Source organism: Lissotriton vulgaris, chromosome 11 (genome assembly GCF_964263255.1).
Source record: "Lissotriton vulgaris chromosome 11, aLisVul1.2, whole genome shotgun sequence".
NCBI classification, from domain to species: domain Eukaryota; kingdom Metazoa; phylum Chordata; class Amphibia; order Caudata; family Salamandridae; genus Lissotriton; species Lissotriton vulgaris.
In genome coordinates this window covers 6,711,588-6,739,322 of record NC_141699.1, presented here as the reverse complement: position 1 = coordinate 6,739,322, position 27,735 = coordinate 6,711,588, and the positions used below count along the sequence as shown (strand labels likewise).

The window sequence follows — 27,735 nt, the reverse complement described above, 5'->3', positions numbered from 1 at the left end:
ATCTGTCTGGAACACGCGGCCACTGAGGGGGGCAGCAGTGCTCATCGGAGGGGACTGGTAGATGGTCGGTGTCATCTCAGAGGCCTGGAGGGCCCTTCTAGCTCCTGGAAGCCCGTGAGCGCCTAACAAGGTGAGTCCAGACACCCGTCCGTGCAGCTCCTGTCTCTGTGCTCCCTGCTTGTTTAAAGCTCACTGGCCATTCTGGGTAGAAAACATGGGCCATCGCGGCACGTGACCCCTCCCTAACCTCTGCAGCACCTCTGCATGGTGATTGGGGGTTTCTACTAGAGGTGGGTGGGTGGGCCACTAAAAGCTTGAGTCAGGTTCAAGCCAGAAGCTCTGGCTTGACTCGACGTCTTCTGGGACCATCGAGCCCCAAACGAGGCGAGCTTTCATGGGGGCAATGTGGGCTAATGGCCAGATCTGGCAACCAGATATCATAGGGTCCAAATCCTGACCCCTGAACAACCATGAATTCTGCCCCTGTGCCTGAAATAAAACGTGTAATGTAAACTGTGTCTGTTGTTAAGAATTGTATGCCCTTGGGCAAGTTTCACACTGTGCAAAAATACCCCAAAAAATGTGAATACTGCCTGTCATCCGCACTCAGATCTCATCTTTCAAGAGTTAAGGGCAAAACATTAGTCTTAGATGTCAGAAGAGTATCCATCTAGTCTGTCGTCAATTGCAGCTTCCAGCTTGACCAAACTGTGTGATCTTAGGTAAATGCTTTACCCACCAAACTTCCTTTTGCTCATTATCACATATCAGAGCGCCTTCAAATACAAGAGTTCAGGCCTGCCCAGTACAATAAACATGTCTTGTGTTTTATTTATTAGTCAATAAATTGGCTTCAAACATGTGATCCTAGGTGGCATTTAAGACACTCGTGACAACTGACTTGCCTCTTACTACACTGGCGGCATTGTCATCGTGCGTTGGCTTCTGAAGAGTGCGTTATTACCTAACAGAAGGGTCCTTACATGTGCATCAGAAAGATGAACGGGTGAGTAGGCAGCACACAAATATCTTAACCCGCTGAGCTAACCTTTCCGGGACCCTTTCTTTCCTGTCTCGTGTTGCCCCGGGCCCCCTGGAAGCCCTTGTTGAGAATCATGTCCAGGTCGGACATTGCCTAACACTCCAAAAGTCAATCTCAGCCAAGAGATCAGAAGGGCGAATGGGCACGGTGCATAAACAATGCACCTGAATAATTGTAATTCTGAGCTAAGGGCAAATAATAGCGCTGCTGCGCCACGCAGCAGGAAATGATACGAATACAAGATGTAAACGAATATTGATGGTCTAATAGCGCTGGCAGTGAGAGTGTTTTCCTCTAAGTACTTTGATTTAGTCCCAGGAAGGGTAATGGATTGGATGATGGGGGTAAAGTCCCCCATCGCACTGCGGGCTCCCCACTGCGTCTGTCCTCGTGTCCCGAGCTCCTCGCTTGCTCGTCGTGGCAGTCACTCATTACTCACTCCCTTAAGAGTCACTCACCGCATAAGTCACTTATCCCATGGTAGTTACTCACTCAATATGAGTATCTCACCTCGTGACAGTCACTTTCCAGGCTGGGGCTGATCCCGGTGCAAAGACTCTTTGTCTTCTCTCTCTAAAGCCCCCCGGCTGACTCTTTGCTTCAAAGACTTTCGATTGTCACACATTATTGTGCTGTCTTCGGCTGTCACCTCTCCGTAGTCAGCTGCCTGTGTCTTGTTCGTCTTGGTCTCTCTTTACCTGGCTCGTGCTAGCTTTCACGAGCCTCTATTTGTTGATGTCTCCCTGCGAGGATTCTGACTGTCTCTTGCCCTTAACCAGTCCCTTCGAGTCCCCTTCGATCGCCTCTTCTTGCCCTGTCGCTGCCCCTGACACCGGCAGCTGGCTGCTTGTTATTCGCGCCTGTCTCTGATCCTGAAACCCGCGACTGTCTCGTGCTCTTGACCGGTGTCTAGCTGAGTCTCTGCCCCTCACTTACCCACTGTGCCCTGTTCTTGGACTGACTCTGACTGTCTCTACCACAGTGCCTTCTTTTCAAGCGGTCTCTGCCTGTCTCTAGGCCCTAGACCCTCGACCGTGCACTCTTCTCCGCCTTCCTCCGACTCTACCCCCGAGGGGCATGTCTTTCTCCTTTCATGTGCATGTCTCATCTGTTTCTGTCTTCGACCCTGTCCCTTCTTCTGCATCTGGCTGCACCGATAAGACTCCCGACAGTCTAATGGCGCATCTCTCTCTGTCTATCTGCCCCTGAGGCTCCCGTCTCTTGTACTTCGCCTGCAGGTGGACGCCTCTCTGCTGCAAGCTTCTTGACTGTCTCTCATAACAGTTACTTGTTACTGTCTATGCCGCCGAGACTCCTCGCTGTCTCTTCGTCTTGGATTGTCTCTTCCGCTGCCCCTGGCTTTGAGATGCTTGACCACTACTTGTTTTTACTCGTCTGTGTCGGTTTCTCTCACCACAACACCCTAGACTGTCTCTTGTTCTGTCCTCGCCTCATGGTTTTGACTTTGTTTGTCTCTGGCACTTCTGACTGTCTCTTGTTCCTGACTTATACTTGGCTTTGCGCGTGCCTTTAGACTCTCGACTCTCTCTTGTTCGTGTCCTTTTCTGTATCTCTGCTCTGAGTCTCCGACTGTCTCTTGATCTTGACTTTTAATTCTATTTATTTATTTATTTAATGCAATTTTATATAACGCGAAACTTACCCGAATGAGTCACAGCGCTTTACAAAAGAACCAGTTGCGTTACATAAGGACTTTGGATTGCATGAGTTACATAAGAGATACAAACAGAAAAAAATGCAAATGTACAAGTGGTAAAGTCACTCAAGGAAGAGATACAAGCGGAAAAACTCAAAATCACATAGGAATGGTAGAGAGTACAAAGGTCTACTGCATATACTAGTGGTTAGAGTTATCTCTATATACATAGGGAAGGGATACGGATGGATATACTCTAAGAGTCACCTAGCAATGGTAGTAAGTACAAAGGTCTACTACATATACTAGTGGTTAGAGTTCTATATATACAAATAGTAAATTCACTCAGGATTACATTTTAACAGCGATTGGGATTGGACAATTATATATTACATATTGTCTGTGTGTGTGTCTCAGCCAGTGGTCGAAGTGGGGACAAAAAAGTAGGGGAACTCTGGGCGGAGACTCAGGGGGCGGGAATAAGCAGGTGATTGGATCAGTGGGCGGAGTCGGAGGTGTGGCTAAAAATAGCAAAACATACCCATTTTTTTAGTGCATTTGGTATTTCATTGACCAGTTACAGCTTATAACGTTATTCAATTCAAACAATCGATAAACATGTTTATTTGAGGTTTAATATATAAGTTGTTTATATTTAATTCATTTACAATGTGGGACATGTTTCCAATCACAGAATATTCCAAATACGCTTATAAGTGGAATCATAAGCCATTTGTCTCTGTGATTTTTGCATTTTTAAGAATGAGTCATTATGCCAATAATGCTGGTTTTGTTACTGGGAGACGATTTTGCAGCATTTGTGCTGCGTTGCACTACTCAATATCTATGAAGTTGTTTAAAGACATGCAAAGTGGCTTTACGTGGCTTTTAAAACATGACTTGGAGCTTTGCATTGTGCATGTACCACATTGCAAGGTGCAAGCATGACGCAAGGCCCTTGAAAACATGCTCCTTTGTCTGGTGTGCATGCAAATCCTGCATTGCAAATTCCTGGTGAGGTTGCAATGCAAAATGGAGGCACCAATGGTTGAGGTGGACTGGCCTCAAGGGTCCTGTGTATCATCCCCAGATCGAGCCTCCCCTTCACACCGTCATTCTGGCATCGATCAATACCCTGCTTTATACATACCTGTGTTCTGTCCTCTTTTTGCCACCATTACTTCCTGGCATCGCTCATTACCGTACTTCTGGCATAGCAGGGTTGAGCCCTCCTCTTACCAACCTACATCTTGGCCTCACTCTTAACGCTGATTCCAGCAAACCCAGATCTAGCCCTCCCCAATTTTAATTCCTGCCATCGCACATTACTCCGCTTCTAACATACCCAGATCCAGCATTGCTTTCACCCACTCTCACTTCCTGGCATTGAACAAAACCCTGCTTCTGGCATAGCCAGGTTCAGCCCTACCCATGCACCCTTAGCCCCTGGCATAGTCGTTAGTATGCTTCTACCATACTTGGATCCAACCCTCATCTCGTCACCCTTAGTTTCTGGCTTCGCTAACTACCCAACTCCTTGCATACAGGGTATATCCTTCCTGTCACCTTACTTCCTGGCATTGTCCTTTACCCTACTTCTAGCACCCCAGGATCAAACTATTGTGTTGCCACCCCTATTTTGAGCAAGGCTATTTACTTTACTTTTAGGATGTCAGGAGCCACCTCTCCCCTCACCATCCTCACTTTCTAGCACTGCTCATTACCATGCATCTAGCATACCCAAATACAGCCATCCCATTACCACCCTTACTTCCTGGCACTCATTACCTTGCTTCTAGCATACCCAGCTTCAGCTCTTCCCTTACCACCTTTACTTCATGTTATAGTTTATTGCCATGCTTCTACCAAACTTAGATCTAGCCTTCATCTCGTCCTGCTTAGTTTCTGAAATCAATCACTACAAAACTTGGAGGATACCAAGGTACAGCCTTCCTCTGCCCACCCTTACTTCCTGGCATTGCTCTTTACCTTAGTTTTAGGAGTGATGCAGCCCTTCCGGTGCCATCGCTACTTCCTGGAATTGGTAGTTACCTTGCTTATAGCATTACTAGAGTTACACCCTATTTGCTAACCTTACTTCAAGGTATTCCAAATTACCTTACTTCTAGCATACCCAGATCCAACAATCCCTTCACTACCCTTACTTTTTAGACATCATTACCCTGCTTCTAGCATAGACAGGTTCAGACCTTCCCTCGTCCTCTACCTCCTTGGACCGCTTATTATTACCCTACTCTAGAACACCTAGGTCCTACCCTTCTCTCGGCACCCTTACTGCCCGGGATCACTCATTACCCTAGGTCTAGCCATACCTGGATCTCGCCCTCCCTTCGGAACCCCCACTTCCTAGAATCATTTATTCCCCCAGCTTCTAGCTTACATGGTTCATTTCTCCTCTTTCCACCCTTACTTCCTAGCACCACTCATTACCATGCTTCTTCATATCCAGATTGAGTCCTTTCTTCACCCCTCTGTATCCTGTCATCCCTCATTACCCAACTTCTAGCATACCCAGATCCTGCAATCCCCCTCAACCTTAACTCCCGGCATTGCTCATTACCCTATATTTAGAGTACCCAACTCCAGCCTACCCTCCCCACCCAATCCCCACCCAAACTTCCTGGTATCACCCATTACCTTGCTTCTAGCATACCCAATTGTTCACCCTAACTTCCTCACATTGCTCATTACCCTGCTTCTAGCGTCCCCTCATCGAACCCTTCCTCGCCACCCATGCTCTCTGGAATTACCCTGCTTCTAGCATACCTACACCCAGCACTCCCCTCGCTCCCCCTCTCTTTCTAGCACATCATTACCCTGCTTCTAACATACCCGGACCCAGCCCTCCCTTGCCACCCTCACTTCCTGGCAACGCTCATTACCCTGTTCCTAGCATACCCACATCCTTGCCTCCCCTCACTCCCCCTCACTTCCTGGCAACACTCATTAAACTTGTTCTAAAATATCCACATCCTGGCCTTCCCTCGCTCCCCCTACCTTCCTGGCATCACTCACTACCGTACTTCTAGTATACCTGGATCCAGCCCTCCCTCGCCACCCAAACTTCCTGGTATCACCCATTACCTTGCTTCTAGCATACCCACTTGTTCACCCTCACTTCCTGGCATCGCTTATTACCCTGCTTCTAGCCTACCCACATCAAACCCTCCCTCGCCACCCATGCTCTCTGGAATTATCCTGCTTCTAGCATACCTACATCCAGTACTCCCCTCGCTCCCCCTCACTTCCTGGCATATCATTACCCTGCTTGTGCTTGAATTGTCTCTGGCTGCGCTCTGCACCCGAGACTCCTGTTGTCTGTTGTGCAGTTTCTCTGGGGTGTCTCTGCCTTTGAGACAGTCGACTCTCACTTGTTCTTGAACTGTCTCTGGGTGTGCTCTGCACCCGAGACTCCTGGCTGTCTGTTGTGCAGTTTCTCTGATGTGTCTCTGTACATGAGACAGGCGACTCTCACTTGTTCTTGAATTGCCTCCGGTTGTGCTCAGCACCTGAGACTCCTGGCTGTCTGTTGTACTGTTTCTCTGGGGTGTCTCTGCCTTTGAGACAGTCGACTCTCACTTGTTCTTGAACTGTCTCTGGGTGTGCTCTGCACCCGAGACTCCTGGCTGTCTGTTGTGCAGTTTCTCTGATGTGTCTCTGTACATGAGACAGTTGACTCTCACTTGTTCTTGAATTGTCTCCGGTTGTGCTCAGCACTCGAGACTCCTGGCTCCCTGCTGTACAGTTTCTCTGGGGTGTCTCTGCGCTTGAGACAGTTGACTTTCACTTGTTCTTGAATTGTCTCCGGTTGTGCTCAGCACTCGAGACTCCAGGCTCCCTGCTGTACAGTTTCTCCGGGGTGTCTTTGCCCTTGAGACAGTTGACTCTCACTTGTTCTTGAATTGTCTCCGGCTGGGTTCTGCACCCGAGCCACCCGATGTATTCCTCTTAATTTTTCTCTTGCTTGTCTTTGCCCTTGAGACGGTTGACTGTCTCTTCTTCTTGACTCGTTTCTGGATCTGTCTCTAGCAGACAGTCCCAGTTGTCTCTTGTTCTAAATGTCTCTGATCCCTGGCTGTCTTTTTACAATATACATAAACAAGAAGTGGCAAAGTAAAATTCTTGCACAATAGTGTATCAGGATATCCCAGATTATTTGTTCATGAATGGCGCGCAGAGGATGAGAAACGGCCACTTCAGCCGTCCAAAAAATCAACAAAAATGTCTAAAAAAATCAACAAAAATCATGAGCACCAAATCATTACCCAAAAATTTAAAATGTCCACCGGACATTGTAGTTTATGTTTTCACTTTATTTCTAATCTTCATATATATCCAACAGAAGTCCAACATGACCTTGTAGCCTACATGTGTTTCGTCTCAAGGCAAATCTACCATTGACTTCATCAGGGCTAAAAAGCGTTCTAAGTATATCATCAAATCTATATTGTTCCCGTCTTAAGTTCCAAGTCATATCATGTAGCCACCAATCAATAATTCTGACAATATCTCGCTCCAAGTCTTCAAATTATAACACAGTTTAATTGTTTGCAAGAACGGGGAGTACTCTGTCTCTGGCCAGGTTCTTCGTTCTTGCAAACAATTAAACTGAGATATAATTTGAAGACTTGAAGAGGTGTATTGTCTTTTTACAACATATTTATCTCAATTCCAAGTCATTCACAAACTCCAGGTTTTTTACCATATTGACCAGCTGGACTGAAATCCAGATGTGACAAGTTTTCAGGTCTGTAGCCGACTCACCTGTTTTGTCTCAGATAGGTCCTCGTCTGTTCATGGCCTGTCTCAAGCTGGTCCCTGGTGTTCATGACCTGTCTCAGACAGGTTCTCTTTTGTTGATGACCTGTCTCAGACAGGTTCCCTTCTGTTCATGACCTGTCTCAGACAGGTTCTCTTCTGTTCATGACCTGTCTCAGACTGGTTTCCTGGTGTTTATGACCTGTCTCCAGATCTGTCTCAGAGAGGTTCTCTACTGTTCATGACCTGGATCTTGTTCTGTCTCAGGCTAGTAGTCTCATGCTGATGATATGTCTCTTTTTTGTCTCCAGCTTGTGGTCTCTAGTTCTGGACATGCCTCTTTATCTGTCCTTGGATAGTTCTATTCAGTTCTTGGTGGGTTTCTTCTTTTCTCTCACAGGTTCTCACCTGTTGATGACCTGTCTCTTGGTCTTTCTTTGGCTAGTAGTCTCCTTTTATGATCTGTCTCTTGTTCTGTCTCAGACAGGTTCTCTGCCGTTCATGACCTGTCTCTTGTTCTGTCTCAGACAGGTTCTCTGCCGTTCATGACCTGTCTCTTGTTCTGTCTCAGACAGGTTCCCTGCCGTTCATGACCTGTCTCTTGTTCTGTCTCAGACAGGTTCCCTGCCGTTCATGACCTGTCTCTTGTTCTCTCTCAGACAGGTTCTCTGCCGTTCATGACCTGTCTCTTGTTCTGTCTCAGACAGGTTCCCCGCCGTTCATGACCTGTCTCTTGTTCTCTCTCAGACAGGTTCTCTGCCGTTCATGACCTGTCTCTTGTTCTGTCTCAGACAGGTTCTCTGTCGTTCATGACCTGTTTCTTGTTCTGTCTCAACAGGTTCTCTGCCGTTCATGACCTGTCTCTTGTTCTGTCTCAGACAGGTTCTCTGTCGTTCATGACCTGTCTCTTGTTCTGTCTCAGACAGGTTCCCTGCCGTTCATGACCTGTCTCTTGTTCTGTCTCAGACAGGTTCTCTGCCGTTCATGACCTGTCTCTTGTTCTGTCTCAGACAGGTTCCCTGCCGTTCATGACCTGTCTCTTGTTCTGTCTCAGACAGGTTCTCTGCCGTTCATGACCTGTCTCTTGTTCTGTCTCAGACAGGTTCCCTGCCGTTCATGACCTGTCTCTTGTTCTGTCTCAGACAGGTTCCCTGCCGTTCATGACCTGTCTCTTGTTCTGTCTCAGACAGGTTCCCTGCCGTTCATGACCTGTCTCTTGTTCTGTCTCAGACAGGTTCTCTGCCGTTCATGACCTGTCTCTTGTTCTGTCTCAGACAGGTTCCCTGCCGTTCATGACCTGTCTCTTGTTCTGTCTCAGACAGGTTCCCTGCCGTTCATGACCTGTCTCTTGTTCTGTCTCAGACAGGCTCTCCTCTGTTCATGACCTGTCTCTTGTTCTGTCTCAGACAGGTTCTCTGCCGTTCATGACCTGTCTCTTGTTCTGTCTCAGACAGGCTCTCTTCTGTTCATGACCTGTCTCTTGTTCTGTCTCAGACAGGTTCTCTGCCGTTCATGACCTGTCTCTTGTTCTGTCTCAGACAGGTTCTCTGCCGTTCATGACCTGTCTCTTGTTCTGTCTCAGACAGGCTCTCTTCTGTTCATGACCTGTCTCTTGTTCTGTCTCAGACAGGTTCTCTGCCGTTCATGACCTGTCTCTTGTTCTGTCTCAGACAGGTTCTCTGCCGTTCATGACCTGTCTCTTGTTCTGTCTCAGACAGGTTCTCTGTCGTTCATGACCTGTCTCTTGTTCTGTCTCAGACAGGTTCCCTGCCGTTCATGGCCTGTCTCTTGTTCTGTCTCAGACAGGTTCTCTGCCGTTCATGACCTGTCTCTTGTTCTGTCTCAGACAGGTTCTCTGCCGTTCATGACCTGTCTCTTGTTCTGTCTCAGACAGGCTCTCCTCTGTTCATGACCTGTTTCTTGTTCTGTCTCAGACAGGCTCTCTTCTGTTCATGACCCGTCTCTTGTTCTGTCTCAGACAGGCTCTCCTCTGTTCATGACCTGTTTCTTGTTCTGTCTCAGACATGTTCTCTTCTGTTCATGACCTGTCTCTTGTTCTGACTCTGGCTAGTAGTCTAGAGTTGATTTGATCTTGTTTTGTCTCCCGCTTGTGGTCTTCTGTTTTTGGCATGTCTCCTTTTCTGTCACTGGAAAGTTCTCTTCTGTTCTTGGCATGTCACTTTCTCTGTCTCTGGCTAGTTCTCTTCCACATTTGACAACTCTGTTTTTCTGCATCTGGCTAGGTCTCTCCTCTTTTTGACAAGTATCGAGTTCTGTTGCCTATGTCTTTCTTTTTCTTAAAATGTCTGTGGCTTTGCCCACAGCTATTTCTATTCTGTTCATGGCATGCCTCTTTATCAGCAATGGACTAGTTATCTGCTGTTCATGACACGCCTCGGGCTTCTGCTCCCCTGTTCCTGGCATGTTTGGTTGTTATTTCTCTGGCAGGTGCTCTTCTGTTCCTAGCATGTTTCTTGGTATGTTTCTGACTGGTGAACTCCTGTTCCTCACATGTTTCCTGGTATGTTTCTGGCTTGTGCTCTTTCATTCCTGGCATGTTTCTTGTTATGTCTCTGGCTGCTGCTCTCCTCTTCCTCACATGCTTCCTGGCATGTCTCTGGCTCGTGGTTTTCTATTCCTGAATTAGTTTGTGTTATGTCTCCGGCTGGCGCTCTCCTGTTCCTCACGTTTCCTGGTATGTGTGAAAGTATCGGAACGAGTAGAAGAAATCAAATATTCCCTGGAGTAAATTCCAATTTATTTTGACGTATTTTGTAAGAAAGTGAGAACAGTTATAGCCAACACGTGTTTCGCCTCTTTACATTAGCCATCTGGCCTGGGGCTTCCTCAGGGCAAAGTATGGCAAATTTCCTGGGTTAGGAATAGAATTCTGTCCTACCCAGAGGGCTGCTGCGTGGCAATATTCTGATCCGGCGATAAATGAAATGGACGTCTGTATCAGTCAGTCGGCATTCCTGGTATGTGTCTGGCTCGTGCCTTTCCATTCCTGACATGTTTCTTGTTATGTGTCTGGCTGGTGCTCTTCCGTTCCTGACATATTTCTTGTTATGTCTCTGGCTGGTGCTCTCCTGTTCCTGACAAGTTTCTTGTTATGTATCTGGCTGGTGCTCTACTATTCCTGGCATGTTTCTTATTATGGCTCAAGCTGGTGCTCTTCTGTTCTTGACATGTTACTGGTTATGTCTCTGGCTGGAGCTGTCCTGTTCCTAGCATGTTTCTTGTTACGTCTCTGGCTGGTGTTCTCCCATTCCTGGCATGTTTTTCATTATGTCTCTGGCTGGTGCTTTCCTCTTCCAAGCATGTTTCTTGTTAAGTCTTTTACCGGCACCCTACTGTTCCCAGCATGTTTCCTATTATATCTCTGGCTGGTTCTCTCCTGTTCCTGGCATGTTTCTTGTTATGTATCTGGCAGGTGTTCATCTGGTACTGGCATGTTTCTTGTTATGTCTCTGGCTTTTTCTCTCTTCTTCCTGGCATGTTTCTTGTTACGTCTCTGGCTTGTGCTCTTCTGTTCCTGGCATTTTACTTGATATGTTTCTGGCTGGTGTTGTCCTGTCCCTAGCATGCTTCTTGTTACATCTCTGTCTGGCGCTCTCCCATTCCTGGCATGTTTTTCGTTATGGCTCTGGCGGGTGCTTTCCTGTTCCTAGCATGTTTCTTGTTATGTCTCGGACTGGTGGTCTCCTGTTTCTGACATGTTTCTTGTTATGTCTCTGGCTGGTGCTCTTCGGTTCCTGACATGTTTCTTGTTATGTCTCTGACTGTCGCTCTCCTGTCCTGGCATGTTTATTGTTATGCCTGTAGGTGGTGGTCTCCAATCCCTGGCATGTTTCTTTTTTATGTATCTGGCTGGTGTTTTCCTGTTCCTGACATGTTTCTTGTTATGTCTCTGGCTGGTGCTTTCCTGTTTCAGGAATGTTTATTGCTATTTCTCTGGCTGCTCCTATTCTGTTCCTAGCATGTTTCTTGCTTTGTCTCTGACTGGTGCTCTCTTGTGCCTAGCATGTTTGTTGTTATTTATCTTGCTGATTCTCTTCTGTTCCTGACAAGTTTCTCGTTCTGTCTGTGGTTGATGCTCTCCTGTCCAATGATTCAGAAAAGGGGGTGGTGATGAACAGAGTGTCTGAATTAAGCAGACCACTCTTACCCAGTCCAAAGATAAGGGCTTGATCCATCACCGTTTTTTAGCTCACTGCACCATCCCAGCTCAGAACTTGGCTATATGCAAATTAGTCTGACCCTGGCCCAGTGCATCATGGGAACAGGGCAGACCAAACTACCAAGCCAATTCTTATACTGGGAAGGAAACAAGCTACCGGGGACCGGTTTCTGGCATTTCAGCTGTCTTCGGCCCGGCTTGCTTGAATCCTGATGGTGCAATGAGCTAGGGACTCACATCTGAGTATACCCTTCCACGCTCATGGTGGACAAAAATGATTCAGAAAAGGGGGTGGTGATGAACAGAGTGTCTGAATTAAGCAGACCACTCTTACCCAGTCCAAAGATAAGGGCTTGATCCATCACCGTTTTTTAGCTCACTGCACCATCCCAGCTCAGAACTTGGCTATATGCAAATTAGTCTGACCCTGGCCCAGTGCATCATGGGAACAGGGCAGACCAAACTACCAAGCCAATTCTTATACTGGGAAGGAAACAAGCTACCGGGGACCGGTTTCTGGCATTTCAGCCGTCTTCGGCCCGGCTTGCTTGAATCCTGATGGTGCAATGAGCTAGGGACTCACATCTGAGTATACCCTTCCACGCTCATGGTGGACAAAAATGATTCAGAAAAGGGGGTGGTGATGAACAGAGTGTCTGAATTAAGCAGACCACTCTTACCCAGTCCAAAGATAAGGGCTTGATCCATCACCGTTTTTTAGCTCACTGCACCATCCCAGCTCAGAACTTGGCTATATGCAAATTAGTCTGACCCTGGCCCAGTGCATCATGGGAACAGGGCAGACCAAACTACCAAGCCAATTCTTATACTGGGAAGGAAACAAGCTACCGGGGACCGGTTTCTGGCATTTCAGCTGTCTTCGGCCCGGCTTGCTTGAATCCTGATGGTGCAATGAGCTAGGGACTCACATCTGAGTATACCCTTCCACGCTCATGGTGGACAAAAATGATTCAGAAAAGGGGGTGGTGATGAACAGAGTGTCTGAATTAAGCAGACCACTCTTACCCAGTCCAAAGATAAGGGCTTGATCCATCACCGTTTTTTAGCTCACTGCACCATCCCAGCTCAGAACTTGGCTATATGCAAATTAGTCTGACCCTGGCCCAGTGCATCATGGGAACAAGGCAGACCAAACTACCAAGCCAATTCTTATACTGGGAAGGAAACAAGCTACCGGGGACCGGTTTCTGGCATTTCAGCCGTCTTCGGCCCGGCTTGCTTGAATCCTGATGGTGCAATGAGCTAGGGACTCACATCTGAGTATACCCTTCCACGCTCATGGTGGACAAAAATGATTCAGAAAAGGGGGTGGTGATGTCCAAGGCATGTTTCTTGCTATGTTTCTGGCTGGTGTTCCTCTGGTACTGGCATGTTTCTTGTTATGTCTCTGGCTTTTTCTCCCTTCTTCCTGGCATGTTTCATGTTATGTTTCTAACCTGTGCTCTCCTGTTCCTGCCATTTCTCTTTTTTTGTCTCTGGCCGGTGCTCTCCTGATCCTCACATGTTTCTTGTTGTTTCTCAGCTTGTGCACTTCCGTTCCTGACATGTTTATTGTTATGTATCTGACAGTCGTTCTCCTGTCCCTGGCATGTTTCTTATTATTTCTCTGGCTGGTGCTCTTCTGTTCCTAGTATGTTTCTTGTTATGTCTCTGGCTGGTGCTAGCCTGATCCTCACATGTTTCCTGGTATGTCTCTGTCTCGTGCTCTTCCGTTCCTGACATGTTGCTTGGTATGTCTCTAACTGTCGCTCTCCTGGAATGTTTCTAGTTATGCCTCTAGCTGGTGCTCTTCTGTTCCTTGCATGTTTCTTGTTATGCCTCTAGCTGGTGCTCTTCTGTTTCTAGCATGTTTCTTGTTATTTCTCTGGCTAGCGCTCTTCTGTTGCTAGTATGTTTCTTGTTGTCTCTGGCTGGTGCTCTCCTGATCCTCACATGTTTCCTGGTATGTCTCTGTCTCGTGCTCTTCCGTTCCTGACATGTTGCTTGGTATGTCTCTGACTGCCGCTCTCCTGGCATGTTTCTTGTTATGCCTCTAGCTGGTGCTCTTCTGTTCCTTGCATGTTTCTTGTTATGCCTCTAGCTGGTGCTCTTCTGTTCCAAGTATGTTTCTTGTTATGTCTCTGGCTGGTGCTCTTCTGTTTCTAGCATGTTTCTTGTTATTTCTCTGGCTAGCGCTCTTCTGTTGCTAGTATGTTTCTTGTTGTCTCTGGCTGGTGCTCTCCTGATCCTCACATGTTTCCTGGTATGTCTCTGTCTCGTGCTCTTCCGTTCCTGACATGTTGCTTGGTATGTCTCTGACTGTCGCTCTCCTGGCATGTTTCTTGTTATGCCTCTAGCTGGTGCTCTTCTGTTCCTTGCATGTTTCTTGTTATGCCTCTAGCTGGTGCTCTTCTGTTCCTTGCATGTTTCTTGTTATGTCTCTGGCTGGTGCTCTTCTGTTTCTAGCATGTTTCTTGTTATTTCTCTGGCTAGCGCTCTTCTGTTGCTAGTATGTTTCTTGTTGCCTCTGGCTGGTGCTCTCCTGATCCTCACATGTTTCCTGGTATGTCTCTGTCTCGTGCTCTTCCGTTCCTGACATGTTGCTTGGTATGTCTCTAACTGTTGCTCTCCTGGCATGTTTCTTGTTATACCTCTGGCTGGTGCTCTTCTGTTCCTTGCATATTTCTTGTTATGTCTCTGGCTGGTGCTCTTCTGTTTCTAGCATGTTTTTGTTATTTCTATGGCTAGCGCTTTTCTGTTGCTAGTATGTTTCTTGTTGCCTCTGGCTGGTGCTCTCCTGATCCTCACATGTTTCCTGGTATGTCTCTGTCTCGTGCTCCTCCGTTCCTGACATGTTGCTTGGTATGTCTCTAACTGTCTCTCTCCTGTTCCCGGCATGTTTCCTGTTATGCCTCTAACTCGTGCTCTTCTGTTTCTAGCATGTTTCTTGTTATGCCTCTAGCTGGTGCTTTTCTGTTCCTAGCATGTTTCTTGCTATGTCTCTGGCTGGTGCTCTCCTGTTTCTAGCATGTTTCTTGTTATGTCTCTGGCTGATGGTCTCCTGTTTCTAGCATGTTTCTTGTTATGTCTCTAGCTGGTGCTTTTCTGTTCCTAGCATGTTTCTTGCTATGTCTCAGGCTGGTGCTCTCCTGTTTCTAGCATGTTTCTTGTTATGTGTCTGGCTGGTGCTCTTCTGTTTCTAGCATGTTTCTTGTTATGTCTCTAGCCTGTGATTTTCTGTTCCTAGCATTTTTCTTGCTAAGTCTTTGGCTGGTGCTCTCCTGTTTCTAGCATGTTTCTTGTTAAGTCTCTGGCTGGTGCTCCCCTGTTTCTAGCATGTTTCTTGTTATGTCTCTGGCTCGTGCTCTCCTGTTTCTAGCATGTTTCTTGCTATTTCTCTGGCTGGTGCTCTCCTGTTTCTAGCATGTTTCTTGTTATGTCTCTGGCTGATGGTCTCATGTTTCTATCATGTTTCCTGGTATGTATCTGGCTCGTGCTCTTCTGTTCCTGGTATGTTTCTTGTTATGTCTCTGTCTCGTGCTCTTCCGTTCCTGACATGTTGCTTGGTATGTCGGAATGTTTCTTGTTATGTCTCTGGCTGGTGCTCTCCTGATCCTCCCATGTTTCTTGTTATGCCTCTGGCTGATGCTCTCTTGATCCTCACATGTTTCCTGGTATGTCTCTGTCTCATGCTCTTCCATTCATGTTGCTTGCTATGTCTCTTTCGCTCTTCTGTTCCTGGCATGTTTCTTGTTATGCCTCTAACTCATGCTCTTCTGTTCCTGACATGTTTCTTGTTATGTCTCTGGCTGTTGCTCTCCTGTTCCTGGCATGTTTCTTGTTATGTCTCTGGCTGTTGCTCTCCTGTTCCTGGAATGTTTCTTGTTGTGTCTCTAACTGTCGCTCTCCTGTTCCTGGAATTTAGCTTGTTCTGTCTTTGGTTAGTTCTTTTTTATTTGTATCATGTATATTTTTCTAGCTATTTCTCACCTGTTTATGCCACTTATTTTATTTGGTTTATCTTGCTAGTTCTATTCTTTTTTATGGAATTGTTATTATTCTGCTTATTGCTAATTGTCCTTTTTTTCTTGACGTTTCTCTTGTTCTAGTTTCGGCTGGTTCTTTTCTTTTTATGGCGCGACTTTATGCTCGTATCTTGTTCTAGTCATCCAGTCCTTTCTGGTTCTCTCCTGTTGTTGATACGTCTGTGACTATCTCTGGCTGATCCAAGCCCCTCGAGCAGGAGAAGGAGACTCTGCGGCCACCGCATCTCCCTCGCTCCAAAACTCGTCACCCTGTCTGTCTTACAGAACAAGAGACAGGTCTTTTTATGGTTCCAGACAGAATGCGTCCAGGGAAACGGCGCAGGCTCCAATCCGACACTTAGCCTTGTGTGTAGACAGAGCTTGGGTGGTTTCTCAACAAGGAGCGGGCTGCAAACTTTTTGACACGTCCTGCATCGCGACGTTTCAGATGGAAAACAACTCTGGAGCAAGCCTGCCCTCAAGCGGCCGAGAGATAGATGACAGGGCACATTTTGATCAGAATTCATCTTCAAAATGACCTCCAACCCCTTAACAGCTGGGCCTTCCATCCAAGCCCCCCCCCCCCACCTCCAGCCAGTGCTCAACCCTTTTTGGGGCTATTTGGGTTAGTTTGTGCTGAGGGCTTCATCACTTTTTACCACATATTTTTTTTGACACAGTAATTGGCTGTCCTATTTCCTCATCTTGCTTTGCGAAGCTGAGAAGCATAAGGAAACTCCTGTACCTCCTGCTGTAGGAGTGCTGTAGGATTATGATCCATGCACAGGTGACCTCCCCGTTAGACTATGCCCACAGTCTGTATCTGGGGTGCCTGCCTATCTGATCAACAGATTACCGATGGTACAGGATGCAGCAGGGAGATTCATTTGATGGGTTCATTTCCGCCATCCCATTTCCCCTCTTATTAGGCAGCTACATTGGCTCCCGGTAGCAAAACCAATTAATCAATCAGGAATTTGTGAAGCACGCTACTCACCCGTGAGGGTCTCAAGGCGCTGGGGAGGAGGGGTCGTGCAGCTCCCATTCAGCCAAACAGCCAGTTCTTGAGGCTCTTCCTGAACGTGTGCAGCGTGTGGGAATGTCTGATGTAGAGCTGGGGCTCGTTCCCGGTCTTTGCCGCGATGTAGGAGTAGGCTCTTCCACCCGCTCTGGCTCTGCGGATGCGCAGGGTTTCGGTGAGGGCGAGGTCACCAGAGCAGAGGTTTCTCTTGGGTACGTGGAAGGAGACTCTTTTGTTGAGGTATTGGGGTCCGGTGTTTTGGAAGGATTTTTAGGCATGCGTGAGTAGCATGAAGGTTATTTTCTTCTCCACTGGGGCCAGTGGAGGTCTCATTGGTGGTCAGTGATGTGTTCATGTTGTGGGATGCCGAGGACGAGTCTGTTTGCGGTGTTCTGGATGGTCTGCAGCTTTCGGAGCTGGGATTTGTTTATACTGGCATAGAGGGTGTTTGCATAATCCAATTTGTTTGTTACAAGTGTGTGGATGATGGTTCACTTGAAGGTCTTTCGAAGGATGCAGAGGGTGTTGAAGGACATGGAGGAGACAGCGTTGATATGTCGGGTCATGGTGGGGGAGGAGTTGAGGTTCCAGGCGTGGTCCATGGGAGTGGAGGGGTTGCCAAGGGTGGCGGGCCACCAAGTGTTGTCCCATGCTGAGAATGTGGGTCCGAGAACGAGAACTGTCTTCTCCGAGTTGAGCTTCAGACAGCTGCTGCTCTTCCAGGTTGCAACATCTTTCATTCATTCCTGGAAGCTGAGGCTGGTGGTGTCGGTTTGCTCCATGAGGGAGAGGATGAGCTGGATGTTGTCGACGTAGGATACTATGCTGAGTCCATGCTACCTGACGATGGCGGCAGGGGGCATGTAAAAGAGCGTGGGGCTGAGTGATGATCCTTAGGGTACTCCGCAGTTGATATCTGTGGGTTCAGAGAGGAAAGGTGAGAGTTTGATTCTTTGGGTTTGGCTGGTGAGGAAAAAGCAGATCCAGTCGAGGGCAGTTCCCTGTATGCCGCGCTGTGGAGTCTGGGGGTGAGGGTGCAGTGGGAGATGGTGTTGAAGGCTGCAGAGAGGTCTAGTAATATGAGGGCTGCCATGTGGCCCTGGTCGAGAAGCATGCGGATATCGTCTGTGGCGGCGAGGAGTGCAGTCTCTCTGTCCTGTGGTTGCTGCAGAATCCGAATGTTGACGATCTTCTTGTTGACTGTGGCCATGAAAGGGAGGAGAGAGATGGCTCTGTAGTTTTTGAGGTCCGTAAGATCTGTGGAGGGCTTCTTGAGGGGGAGGCTTGACTTCTGTGGGGAAAGTGTCGGATTCTATGGCGCAGGCTGCTCTGTGGAAGATGTGCCGCGGGCAGAGGTCCGTGGGGGCTCCTGAGTGAATGCTCTTCATGGTTGTGCGGTGTCTTTGGTGGTGATTGGGGTCCAGGTGGAGATGCTAGGCTGGCTGGCGTTGCTGGTGGTAGGTGTGGTTTTGGTGTTTGGTGTCTGTTCATTGAAGTTGTTGTAAAGGGACTTGATCTTGAGATGGAAGTAGGAGTCTAGTTTGTTACAGAGGTCCCGGAAAGGAATGAAGGCTGAGGCTTCGCTGGGGGGTTTGGTGAATTCATGAATGATGCTGAAGAGTTCCTTCAAGTTGCTGGAGGACTGTGTTCTGGAAGAAGGTCCTTTTGGTGGATCTGATGTGTTGGTGGTATTCTGTCATGGCATTCATGTGAGTGGTCAGAGCATCTGGGGTTTTGGTGTGTCTCCATATTTTCTCTAGACGTCTGCAGGTGCTTCTGGATTCTTGGAGGTAGGTGGTGAACCAGGTGGCTTTCATGGGGCGTTGTCTGTCGAAGTTATGGAGGGAGGGGGGCGAGATTGTCTGCGCAGTTGGTGATCCATCTGTGTAGTTCGTTGGCTGCAGAGTTGACGTTGGTCGGGAGGGGGATCGTGGTTGAGGGTGGAGTTGAGGTGCTCCTCTGTGACCTTGCTCCAATTCCTTCACGGATGGCGTGGTGTAGGTTTGTGAGCGGTGTTTCTTTCAAGGAGATGTATATGCAGTGGTGGTCTGTCCAGGGGGGTTGCATGCTGTGGCTGAAGTGTATGTTGTTTCCTCCTGCGGAGATGGGGTTCAGGGTGTGTCCACCCTTGTGGGGAGGGGTGGTGATGAGCTGTTTCAGTCCGAAGTTGGCGAGGTTGTCCAGGAGGGTGGTTGAGTTGGGGTCGCTGAGGTTGTCGAGGTGGACGTTCAGGTCTCCGAGCAGTATGTAGTCCATGGAGGCAATGGCGTGGGCCACGATGAGGTCTGTGATGGTTGTGGTGAATGTGGTTCATAGTCCGGGAGGTCTGTAGGTGAGGATGCCGCGAAGGGTCCATCTCAAAAAGGATAGAATTTAAGGCTCTGACCGTGGCTTTTTGAGCCCTCCATTACAGGGGCCCTGGATACCTTAAGCTCAGGCCATACCTGCAGAATCGCACTCTGAGATCTAATTTCCAGCACCTACTCTGTGTCCTTTGCTATACAAAGACCTGATTGGGAGGAAGGTCTTTCACCGTCAGGATCGCTGGACTGTGGAACTCTTTGCCCTACCGTCTGCGCCAGATTGATTCAGAACTTGATTTTGAGAAGACCTTAAAAACTTGGCTCTTTAGTCAAGGCTAACTCCACTGATTGGCCAGATCTCTGCTGCAATAGTCGCTTAGTCCCGGGACACCTCTGTTTGAGGTAGCTGTCACACTTTTCAAATGCTTATTACTATTACATAAGCTAACCACGCCAAATTTGCACCCTTTTTTCCCAACATCCTGGGGATTCTAAAGGTATGTACACACAAAAGGAAGTAAGGTGATTACAAATCGCAAAATTTTAAGTATGTATGAAGTTATGCCTGGAGCACATTCACGTTGTAAAAACTGCCATCACCCACAGCAAGTTGTGGCAAGCTTCCTCATAGGGTTGCTACTAAACGCCTCAGCGCAGACCAACACTAGAGGCGGAGCAATAGGGAGGGGTAGACAATACAAACAATTAGAAACAGGAAAAGAAAAGGATCCTAAACAGGTGCAGATGATTAGAGATCTTAAGAGATATCGTCATAACAATTGTATTCCTTGATTCCCTTGCCAGGAGTAAAAGAAGGGTAAAAAGATACCTTCGGGTGGTGGTGGCATGAGTGAATTATGCACCCTCCACCCCTCTGTTCCGCATGGAGGTCAACATGTTTCTGCCGGCTCCGTCCCTCTACCAGCATTCATCAGGACAAATGGGATCCCTATGCTACTTTCCTTGTTGACACAAATCCTCCTGGTATTTCCACTGTACTAAGTGTTACTCCACCTGTAAGTCTGGTGCAGTCCAGCACACTTACTCATCAATGACATCGAGTTTATTGAGATGAGCACTAGAATGGGCACAGGAGTAGAGGGCGGCCCCCTGTAGTCACACTTTTGTCCAGGGTGGTCAGCCGCCACCTAATCGGTCTCTCCGGGTGCCGCTTAGATACATCTAAAGGTACCCAGACGGAGAAATTAGCAAAAATACAGATACATTGGGGTTTTTGGGGGAACATTGGAAAAAGGGCTTAAGAAGAAAGCGTCTGTTTTTTCCCCTGCAAAGGGTATCAACGGAGGGTTTGTTTTGCTAAAATCACAATTTTCCCATCTTTCAGGAACAGGCAGACTTTTGTCAGAAAACCAAAATGTTCTACACAGTTTGGGCATTTTAGTCGGACATAGCCTATTTTTCCTATTTTTTTGTGCTTTCAACCTCCTTTCAGTTAGTGGCTGAAATTGATATGAAACTAATAATGGATCCTGGAAATATATACATTACTAGAAAGTAGACAAAATCCTAAATTTAGAAAGGGGTAATTTGTCTGGATCCTTAAAGGTTTTCCTATAGAAAGTAACAGTTGAAATAAAAATATATTGAAAAAGAGTTGAAAAAAAACAGCCATTTGTGCCTTTGTTTTCACCTGTAACTTCTGTTAAGTATGGCAGATTTTTAAAAGCAATATACCGTTATGTCCACAGGCCCCTTAAGGTTGCAGGGATCTATAGGACTTGTAGGTTCACCAAGAACCTGAAGTGCCGAGAGCCAATAACTGAGCTGCACTTTGCTACAGTTCTTTATTGTGTATACTGCTATTCACTTGGTAAAATATAAAGAGAACAATATATGTATCAACTATCAAGGAAAACGATGTATTTTCGAAATGGGAACAATATATGGAGTTTAGAAGCAGTGGTTATTTGCCCAACTCCAAATATGTGGGTACAGATACTCGCATGTGAATTAGGAGGCATTTAGAAAAATTACTTCTTTTTGACACACTGTCTTATATTTGGAAGGGAGAACTGCATAGAAAGTCAATTGGCAATAACATTTGTTCAACTATTCTGTGTTACCCTGTCTCCCGATAAAAATGGTACATCAGTTGTGTGGATAGTCCTAGTGCCCATGATAGGAAACGGCCCACAACGCAACGTGGGCACATCACGTTTTTCCAGCAAAAACTGACCCTTTTTTTGCAGTGTGCCTAGCTGTGGTTTTCAAACCCTAGCTCAGCTAGCACTTAGGGAAACCCGGCAAACCTGTACATTTTTATTAAACTAGGTACCCCGGGGAATCCAGTATGGGATGACTTTTGTGGCTCTCACCAGGTTCTGTTACCCAGAATCCCATGCAAACTTCAAACTTTGTAAAAAAACAACATTTTCCTCACATTTCTGTGATGGAAAGTTCTGGAAACTGTGGGGAGCCACAAACTTCCACCCACACAGCATCCCCCATGTCTCTTGATAAAAATGGTACGTCCCTTGTGTGGGTGACCCAAGTGCCTGCAATAGGGAAGGGCCCAAAACTTATTGTGGAAACATTAAAATGGTCGCTCACAAAACTACCTGTTTTTACATTGGGGATCACCTCCATTTTTGGTCCCGGGCTCCAAATCCAGACAGTTAAAGTCTCCGAGCAGTATGTAGTCCATGGAGGCCATGGAGTGGGGCGCGATGAGATCTGTGATGGTTTGGTGGACGTGGTTTGTGGTCCGGGAGGTCTGTAGGCGAGGGTGCTGCTTAGGGTCGATCTAAAAAAGGATAGAATTTAAGGCTCTAACCTTGGCCTGTCAAGCCATCCATGATAGGGACTCTGGATACCTTAGGCTCAGACCATACCTGCAGAAGCGCACTCTGAGATCTAATTTCCAGCAGCTGCTATGTGCCCCTCGCTATACAAAGACCCGACTTGGAGGGAGGTCTTTCACAGTCAGGACCGCTGGACTGTGGGACTCAGACATTTCCGAAAACCCAGACATTTCTCAAAACCAGACACCTAGGGGAGTCCATGGAGGTGTGGCTTGTGTGGATCCCCATACATTTTTCTACCCAGAACTCCTTGCAAACCTTCAATTTTTCTTACATTTCTGTGTGGGATCACAGCGCAGGTACTAATTTCCTACCGTGCAGCGTTCCCCTCGGTCTCTTGAGTAAAATTATTTTTCACTTGTGTGAGTGCACAAAGCAGAGTCAGCCTATATATGTATAAAACATAATGGTGCTTATCAACTCGCTGTGATAGCTCCTCAATATCTTCAGCTTGTTACAGTCGCTTGACCCACCCATAGAAGCTTGTCAAACAAATGTTTTTTTTAATGAAAAGTGTCCAATGCCACAGTTTCACTTTAATGCTGGCCGTGCCCCTTTCCTTACACACGGCTTGTCTAAGGAAAAGGGCGCCATTAAAGTGAAAGCGCGGCAATGGGCAGTTTTAAACACAAAAGTTAATAAATACAAAAAAACCATGCAGCTGTGTTCTGTGCTGCAAATATACTAAAGGCATGGCCGCCACTGTATGAGGTTGATATGTTATGAAGAAAAAAAAATTGAAGCAATGGGGAGAGCGTGTCCTGCCTGCAACAGCAAGCAGGAGAACCATTTAAGCAAACAGTGCACAGAGGCTGTAATTAAAGCCTACTGAGTAACAACACATGAGTGTCCTCATGGGAGGTTACATAATGAGACGAGGCGGGACCAAGGAGGGACTACTAAGCCTATTGACCAATGAAAAGCCCCAGTTTCCAAACGACAATAGCACATGCCAATGAAAAATATGGGCGGAGAGTGGGTGGAGCTTCAAGTCCATAACTGAATACAGCGTGCTTTGCAGAGCAGCGCATGTGCTGCCCAGGCTCGACCTAAAAAGGGGTATCTGAGACAGACTTTCAAAAGCACTGTTGGGATTTCATGACACCTTTCGAATCACACAGTGGTGTTCTAGTGACAAATGGGTTGTACCGGGGGCGTAATGCTGGGCTCTGCGGTGGAGGGTGCTTCCCCCCCTCCAGAGGGCCCCCACTCAGTGTAAGGTCTATGCCTTTCAGTAAGGTATGGGGGTCTCAGGGCCCCTCATCACAATGGTAACCTCATCCTTGTACCTCACTTTCCTGGATTCAAGCCAACGCATGTGAAAATCATTTACAAAAGAGGGGGGTTGTGACCTCTGGAAAGGTAGTAACTTTGAGGGCATTCACAAACCTTTCCAAAGCTCTTCCCAAGGGAATAAGTGTGTGAATTGGAAAGTCTGAAAATAAATAGCAAAGGTTGGGCTTCAGCCAGCAGAATGCACTGAGATCACACAGGCGATCAGAACTTGTTGACTGATGTAAAAGGTTCACCATGTGACAGAGATGTCACAAACCCCTTCTTGGGGATTTTTAATCCTCCAAAGTCCTACATTTAGTCCAGAAAAACCATGTATACTAAAGATGAAAAAAGGAGACATGTCAAAAGAAGGAGAGAACTGACTAGAAGGAGAACAAGAGAAACTCCAAGAGCAGGACAAAAGTAGGCAGAGGCAGAACAAGACACATGTCAAGAACAGAAAAAAACACTATCCAGGGATAGGACAGAACAAGATACCCGCCATGAAGAGCAGAGAATTAGCCCAAAACAGAACAAGTGCCCTTTCAAGAAAAGCAGAGAATGAGCCAGATGAGAGTCAAGAACACGAGAGGACAAATGGAAAAAGAACCAGAGAAACATCAACAAGATTACATAACTATCTAGAGACAGAAAAAGAGACATAAGAAGAATGCATCAGCCGGAGACAGAACTAGATTTATCATAAACAAGAGAGAACAAACTAGACACAGAAAAGGAGACATATCACGACTCAGAGAGAATTAGGAAGAAATGGAAGAATAGAAATGTCAAGGAGAGAACAGAACAAGAACAGACAAAAAGAGATATTTCATGCACACCAGAGAACTATCCAGAGAGAGAACAAGAGTCACATCTTGAACAGTGGAGACTGAGGTAATGACATGTCAAGAAACTAGAGAGAAGTGCCAGGGATAGAAAATGAGACATGTCATGTACAAGAGAAACCTAGCCAGGGACAGAACAAGAGACATTTCATGTACAAGAAACACCTAGCCAGAAACAGAACAAGAGACATGCCATCTACAGGAAACATCTAGCCAGGGACAGAACAAGAGACATGCCATCTACAGGAAACATCTAGCCAGGGACAGAACAAGAGACATTTCATGTACAAGAGACACCTAGCCAGGGACAGAACAAGAGACATTTCATGTACAAGAAACACCTAGCCAGAAACAGAACAAGAGACATGCCATCTACAGGAAACATCTAGCCAGGGACAGAACAAGAGACATTTCATGTACAAGAGACACCTAGCCAGAGACAGAACAAAAGACATGTCATAAACAGGACTCACCTAACCAGAGACAGAACAAAACATGCACAGGAGATATGTCATGTACAAGAGGCAACTAGTCAGAGACAGAACATGTCAAGAACTGGGGAGAACTTGCCAGACACAGAACATGAGGCATGTCATGTACAAGAATCACCTAGTCATAGGCAGAACAAGAGAAGGCATGTACAAAAGACACCTAGCCAGAGACAGAACAAGAAACATGTCATGAAAATGAGAGAACTAGCAATAGAGACATGTCAAGAGCAGATGAAGTGTCAGAGACCGAGCCAGGCACACGTCAAGAACAGACAACACCTAGCCAGCGACAGAACAAGACACACGTCATGTACAGGAGACAACTAGCCCGAGACAGAACAAACACGTCATATACAGGACACAACTAACCAAAGAAAGAACAAGAGACATGTCAAGAACGGGAGAGAGCTATCCAGGGACAGAACAAGAGGCATGTCATGTAAAGTGACACCTAACTAAAGACAGAACAAGAGACATTTCATGAAAATGACAGAACTAGCAATAGACAGACCAAGAGACATGTCATGTACAGGAGACACCTAGCCAGAGACAATAGAAGTGATAAATTACACAGGCCTGAAATCATCAGTAGCCTTTCTGCCCATTTTGGCGAATTCTTTATGTTTTTTTGATAATTTGGGGCTGAGAATTGGGACTAAACATCAGGATACATAGGAATAGATTCCTCCAAAACGCTAGGTGGGGTGCAGCATAGGTCAGCATAGGTCACCCAATCAATAAAGTCTTCTTATGAATTAGTGACCTGACAATCAACACTTCAATATTGACTGGATCTTGGGCTGTCCCTGCCCCAGTCTCACAAGCTCCATGCTATCAGCATGATAGGGTGCCCTGCCCTGCTCTCCCATGTTCAGAGCCACTCTACCAGGCAGCCATGTTTAACAAAACACAAAAGGAACTTTTATCTAAGAAGTGCATGCAAATCATACTCACAAGTAATCCAAGTCTAAATGAGTAATAAACCAGGGTCTCAATGATGCTAAACACAGACAAGTACAGTAGAAAAGTGTACAGAATTACAGCTCAAAGAGATGTGCCTGCAATATACACACTTTGAGTAATGCAAAGAAATACATTGATGTGACATCATTTTTTGTTTGTCAATTCCAGAGGGTGTCCTGACTGCGGTGCATAGTATGGTGCCCTGATTCCAGGCATGGAGATGAGATCGTGGATGCTGCATCTTTTCCTGCTGGCCCTCATCCCTTTCGCAGTGTCCGGCTGCCCCCCGCTGTGCCGCTGTACCTCCAACATCGTGGACTGTGGCAGCAAGGACCTCCTCGAGCAGAACCTACCGACCTCCTTCCCACTTTCCACCGAAGTCATCCGCCTCAACCAGAACCGCTTGACCACCATCCCCAATGGCCTCTTTGACAACCTGCGCCTCCTCCGTGAGGTCCACCTACGGGAGAACCCGTGGAACTGCGACTGCACCGTGCTCTACCTGCGCACCTGGATGCAGAAGCAGCAGGCGCGGTCCCTCTACAAGGATGTGGTCTGCGCCACCCCAGAGAAGCTGCGCGGGCGGGTCATCATGTACCTGACGGAGGATGAGGTCCTCGCCACCTGCCAGTACTGGTACTGCAACATGGCGCTCATCTCGCAGCTCTGCCTCTTTGTCTTCATCGCCATCCAGGCCATACTGCTCATCTTCGTCATCGTCTTCCTGCGGAGGTTCCAGAAGATCGCCAAGGAAGCCAGGCGGACAGCCAAGGAGCTGTACCAGAACGCAGACACCTACACCTATGACAATTATCCAACCTACAATCATGGTGGCACCTAACCAGCACACCAAACAACTGGAAGGGTCTCAGGTCAAAACCATTACTGTATTGCATCAGCCTCAGATCTGTGTAACATTTTATATGTACATATAAACAGGGAGAGGAGGGCCCAAGGGGATGTTTAAGGACCACTCACTGCTACGTCCCCTAAACAGACAGTACACAGAAAAAAGTAGCAGTGGGTCATCAAGTGAGTAAGTTAGCTCCGATTATATGTCTGAAAACAAAAGGACGCCCAAACAAGGAAAATGAGTTAAGTGACGCTATCTCAAAGTGAGTATCTTTCCTGTGTTGAAAAATACCCATCAGTTGTCGATCCTGAACGCCCTGTTCATCATTTGGGTTCCTTCACACCGGGAAGCTAAGTGTTTTTAGAAAAGTTCACCGTAGACAACACAAGTTTATGTCTAAACAGTGGAACCCAACATGTGTTAGCACATACTAGGGTGTGAGGAGGCAACTGTAGAGCAGTGCAAGTGAGAAGGTGAAAAAAAAGGGGGGAAAAGTGATATGTACCCTAAAATTGGGTCGTAGAAAGGATAACAAACTTTATTAAACACCTTAAGACTCCCAAAGCAATAAAATGTGTGCGACAATAGTGGATTGAACCTATAACCACTAATCATTCAGTACGGTCAACATGTTTCTGCAGACTTAAAGTGGAGCCTAATAGGTATCCTGCTGCATTCTTCTGGACCATAATCGTGACTGCTCATTAAAAAGGTGAAAAAGAAAGAATATCACCTGAGTATTTTAGTGGATCTTCATTCTCCTTGCCAAATGAAAGGAGAGAAATGCTCCACCCCACCTGGCCACAGCTCAGGTAAATGGAGCCCCGCACTTCCGGTCGGTACTCCGGACGTCCCTCTGGGCTATCTCGGGGGGATTTTCCTTGTTTGGGCGTCCCTTTTGTTTTCAGACATATAATCGGAGCTAACTTACTCACTTGAAGACCCACTGCTACTTTTTTCTGTGTACTAACATTTTATATGGCAATGAGGACAGTATATCTCAGGTAAATAGTTCTTGAAAAAAAAGTCCCTTTTCAGAAACAGATTTAGATAAAGACATCTGAAATTTTTAACAGGTGTGAAATGTGGAAACAGAAATGTTTTGGAACGTAGACATATTTTCTTTCTTGATCTTTTTAATTTGGTATGGTTTCAAAGAAATAAAAATAATTTTGCAAATAAGAGAGACATCTGTCTTCATTAAGGTCCTGAGGAATAATAAAAATAAAAAATGAAAAAGAGTTGATTTACTTATTTTGTATGCTTTTATATAGTTTAACTGGGCAAAGAGATGAGACTGAGCTTCACATGAAAAGTAGAAACAGAAAAAGAAAAAACGAATATCATGCACAACAAAGAAACAGTGAAACTGTGCGACAATAACATTTGCTGGATATTCACATCAATAATGAGCTAACAAATAAAAAAGAATCTTGTTATTATTTTTTTTAATTTATTTAGTGTTGGTATAGTGTGCTC

At 46.5% G+C, this 27,735-nt stretch overlaps 1 protein-coding gene across 1 annotated transcript; it reads left to right on the top strand.

Moving 5' to 3' along the window:
• On the top strand, window positions 1-27,440 carry GP1BB (glycoprotein Ib platelet subunit beta). The gene is made up of 2 exons (XM_086942638.1): window positions 1-130; window positions 25,572-27,440. Exon 2 carries the CDS (start codon window positions 25,618-25,620, stop codon window positions 26,242-26,244), a length of 627 nt encoding a protein of 208 aa, XP_086798764.1. The 5' UTR covers window positions 1-130; window positions 25,572-25,617; the 3' UTR covers window positions 26,245-27,440.
• Window positions 27,441-27,735: the final 295 nt, after the last annotated feature.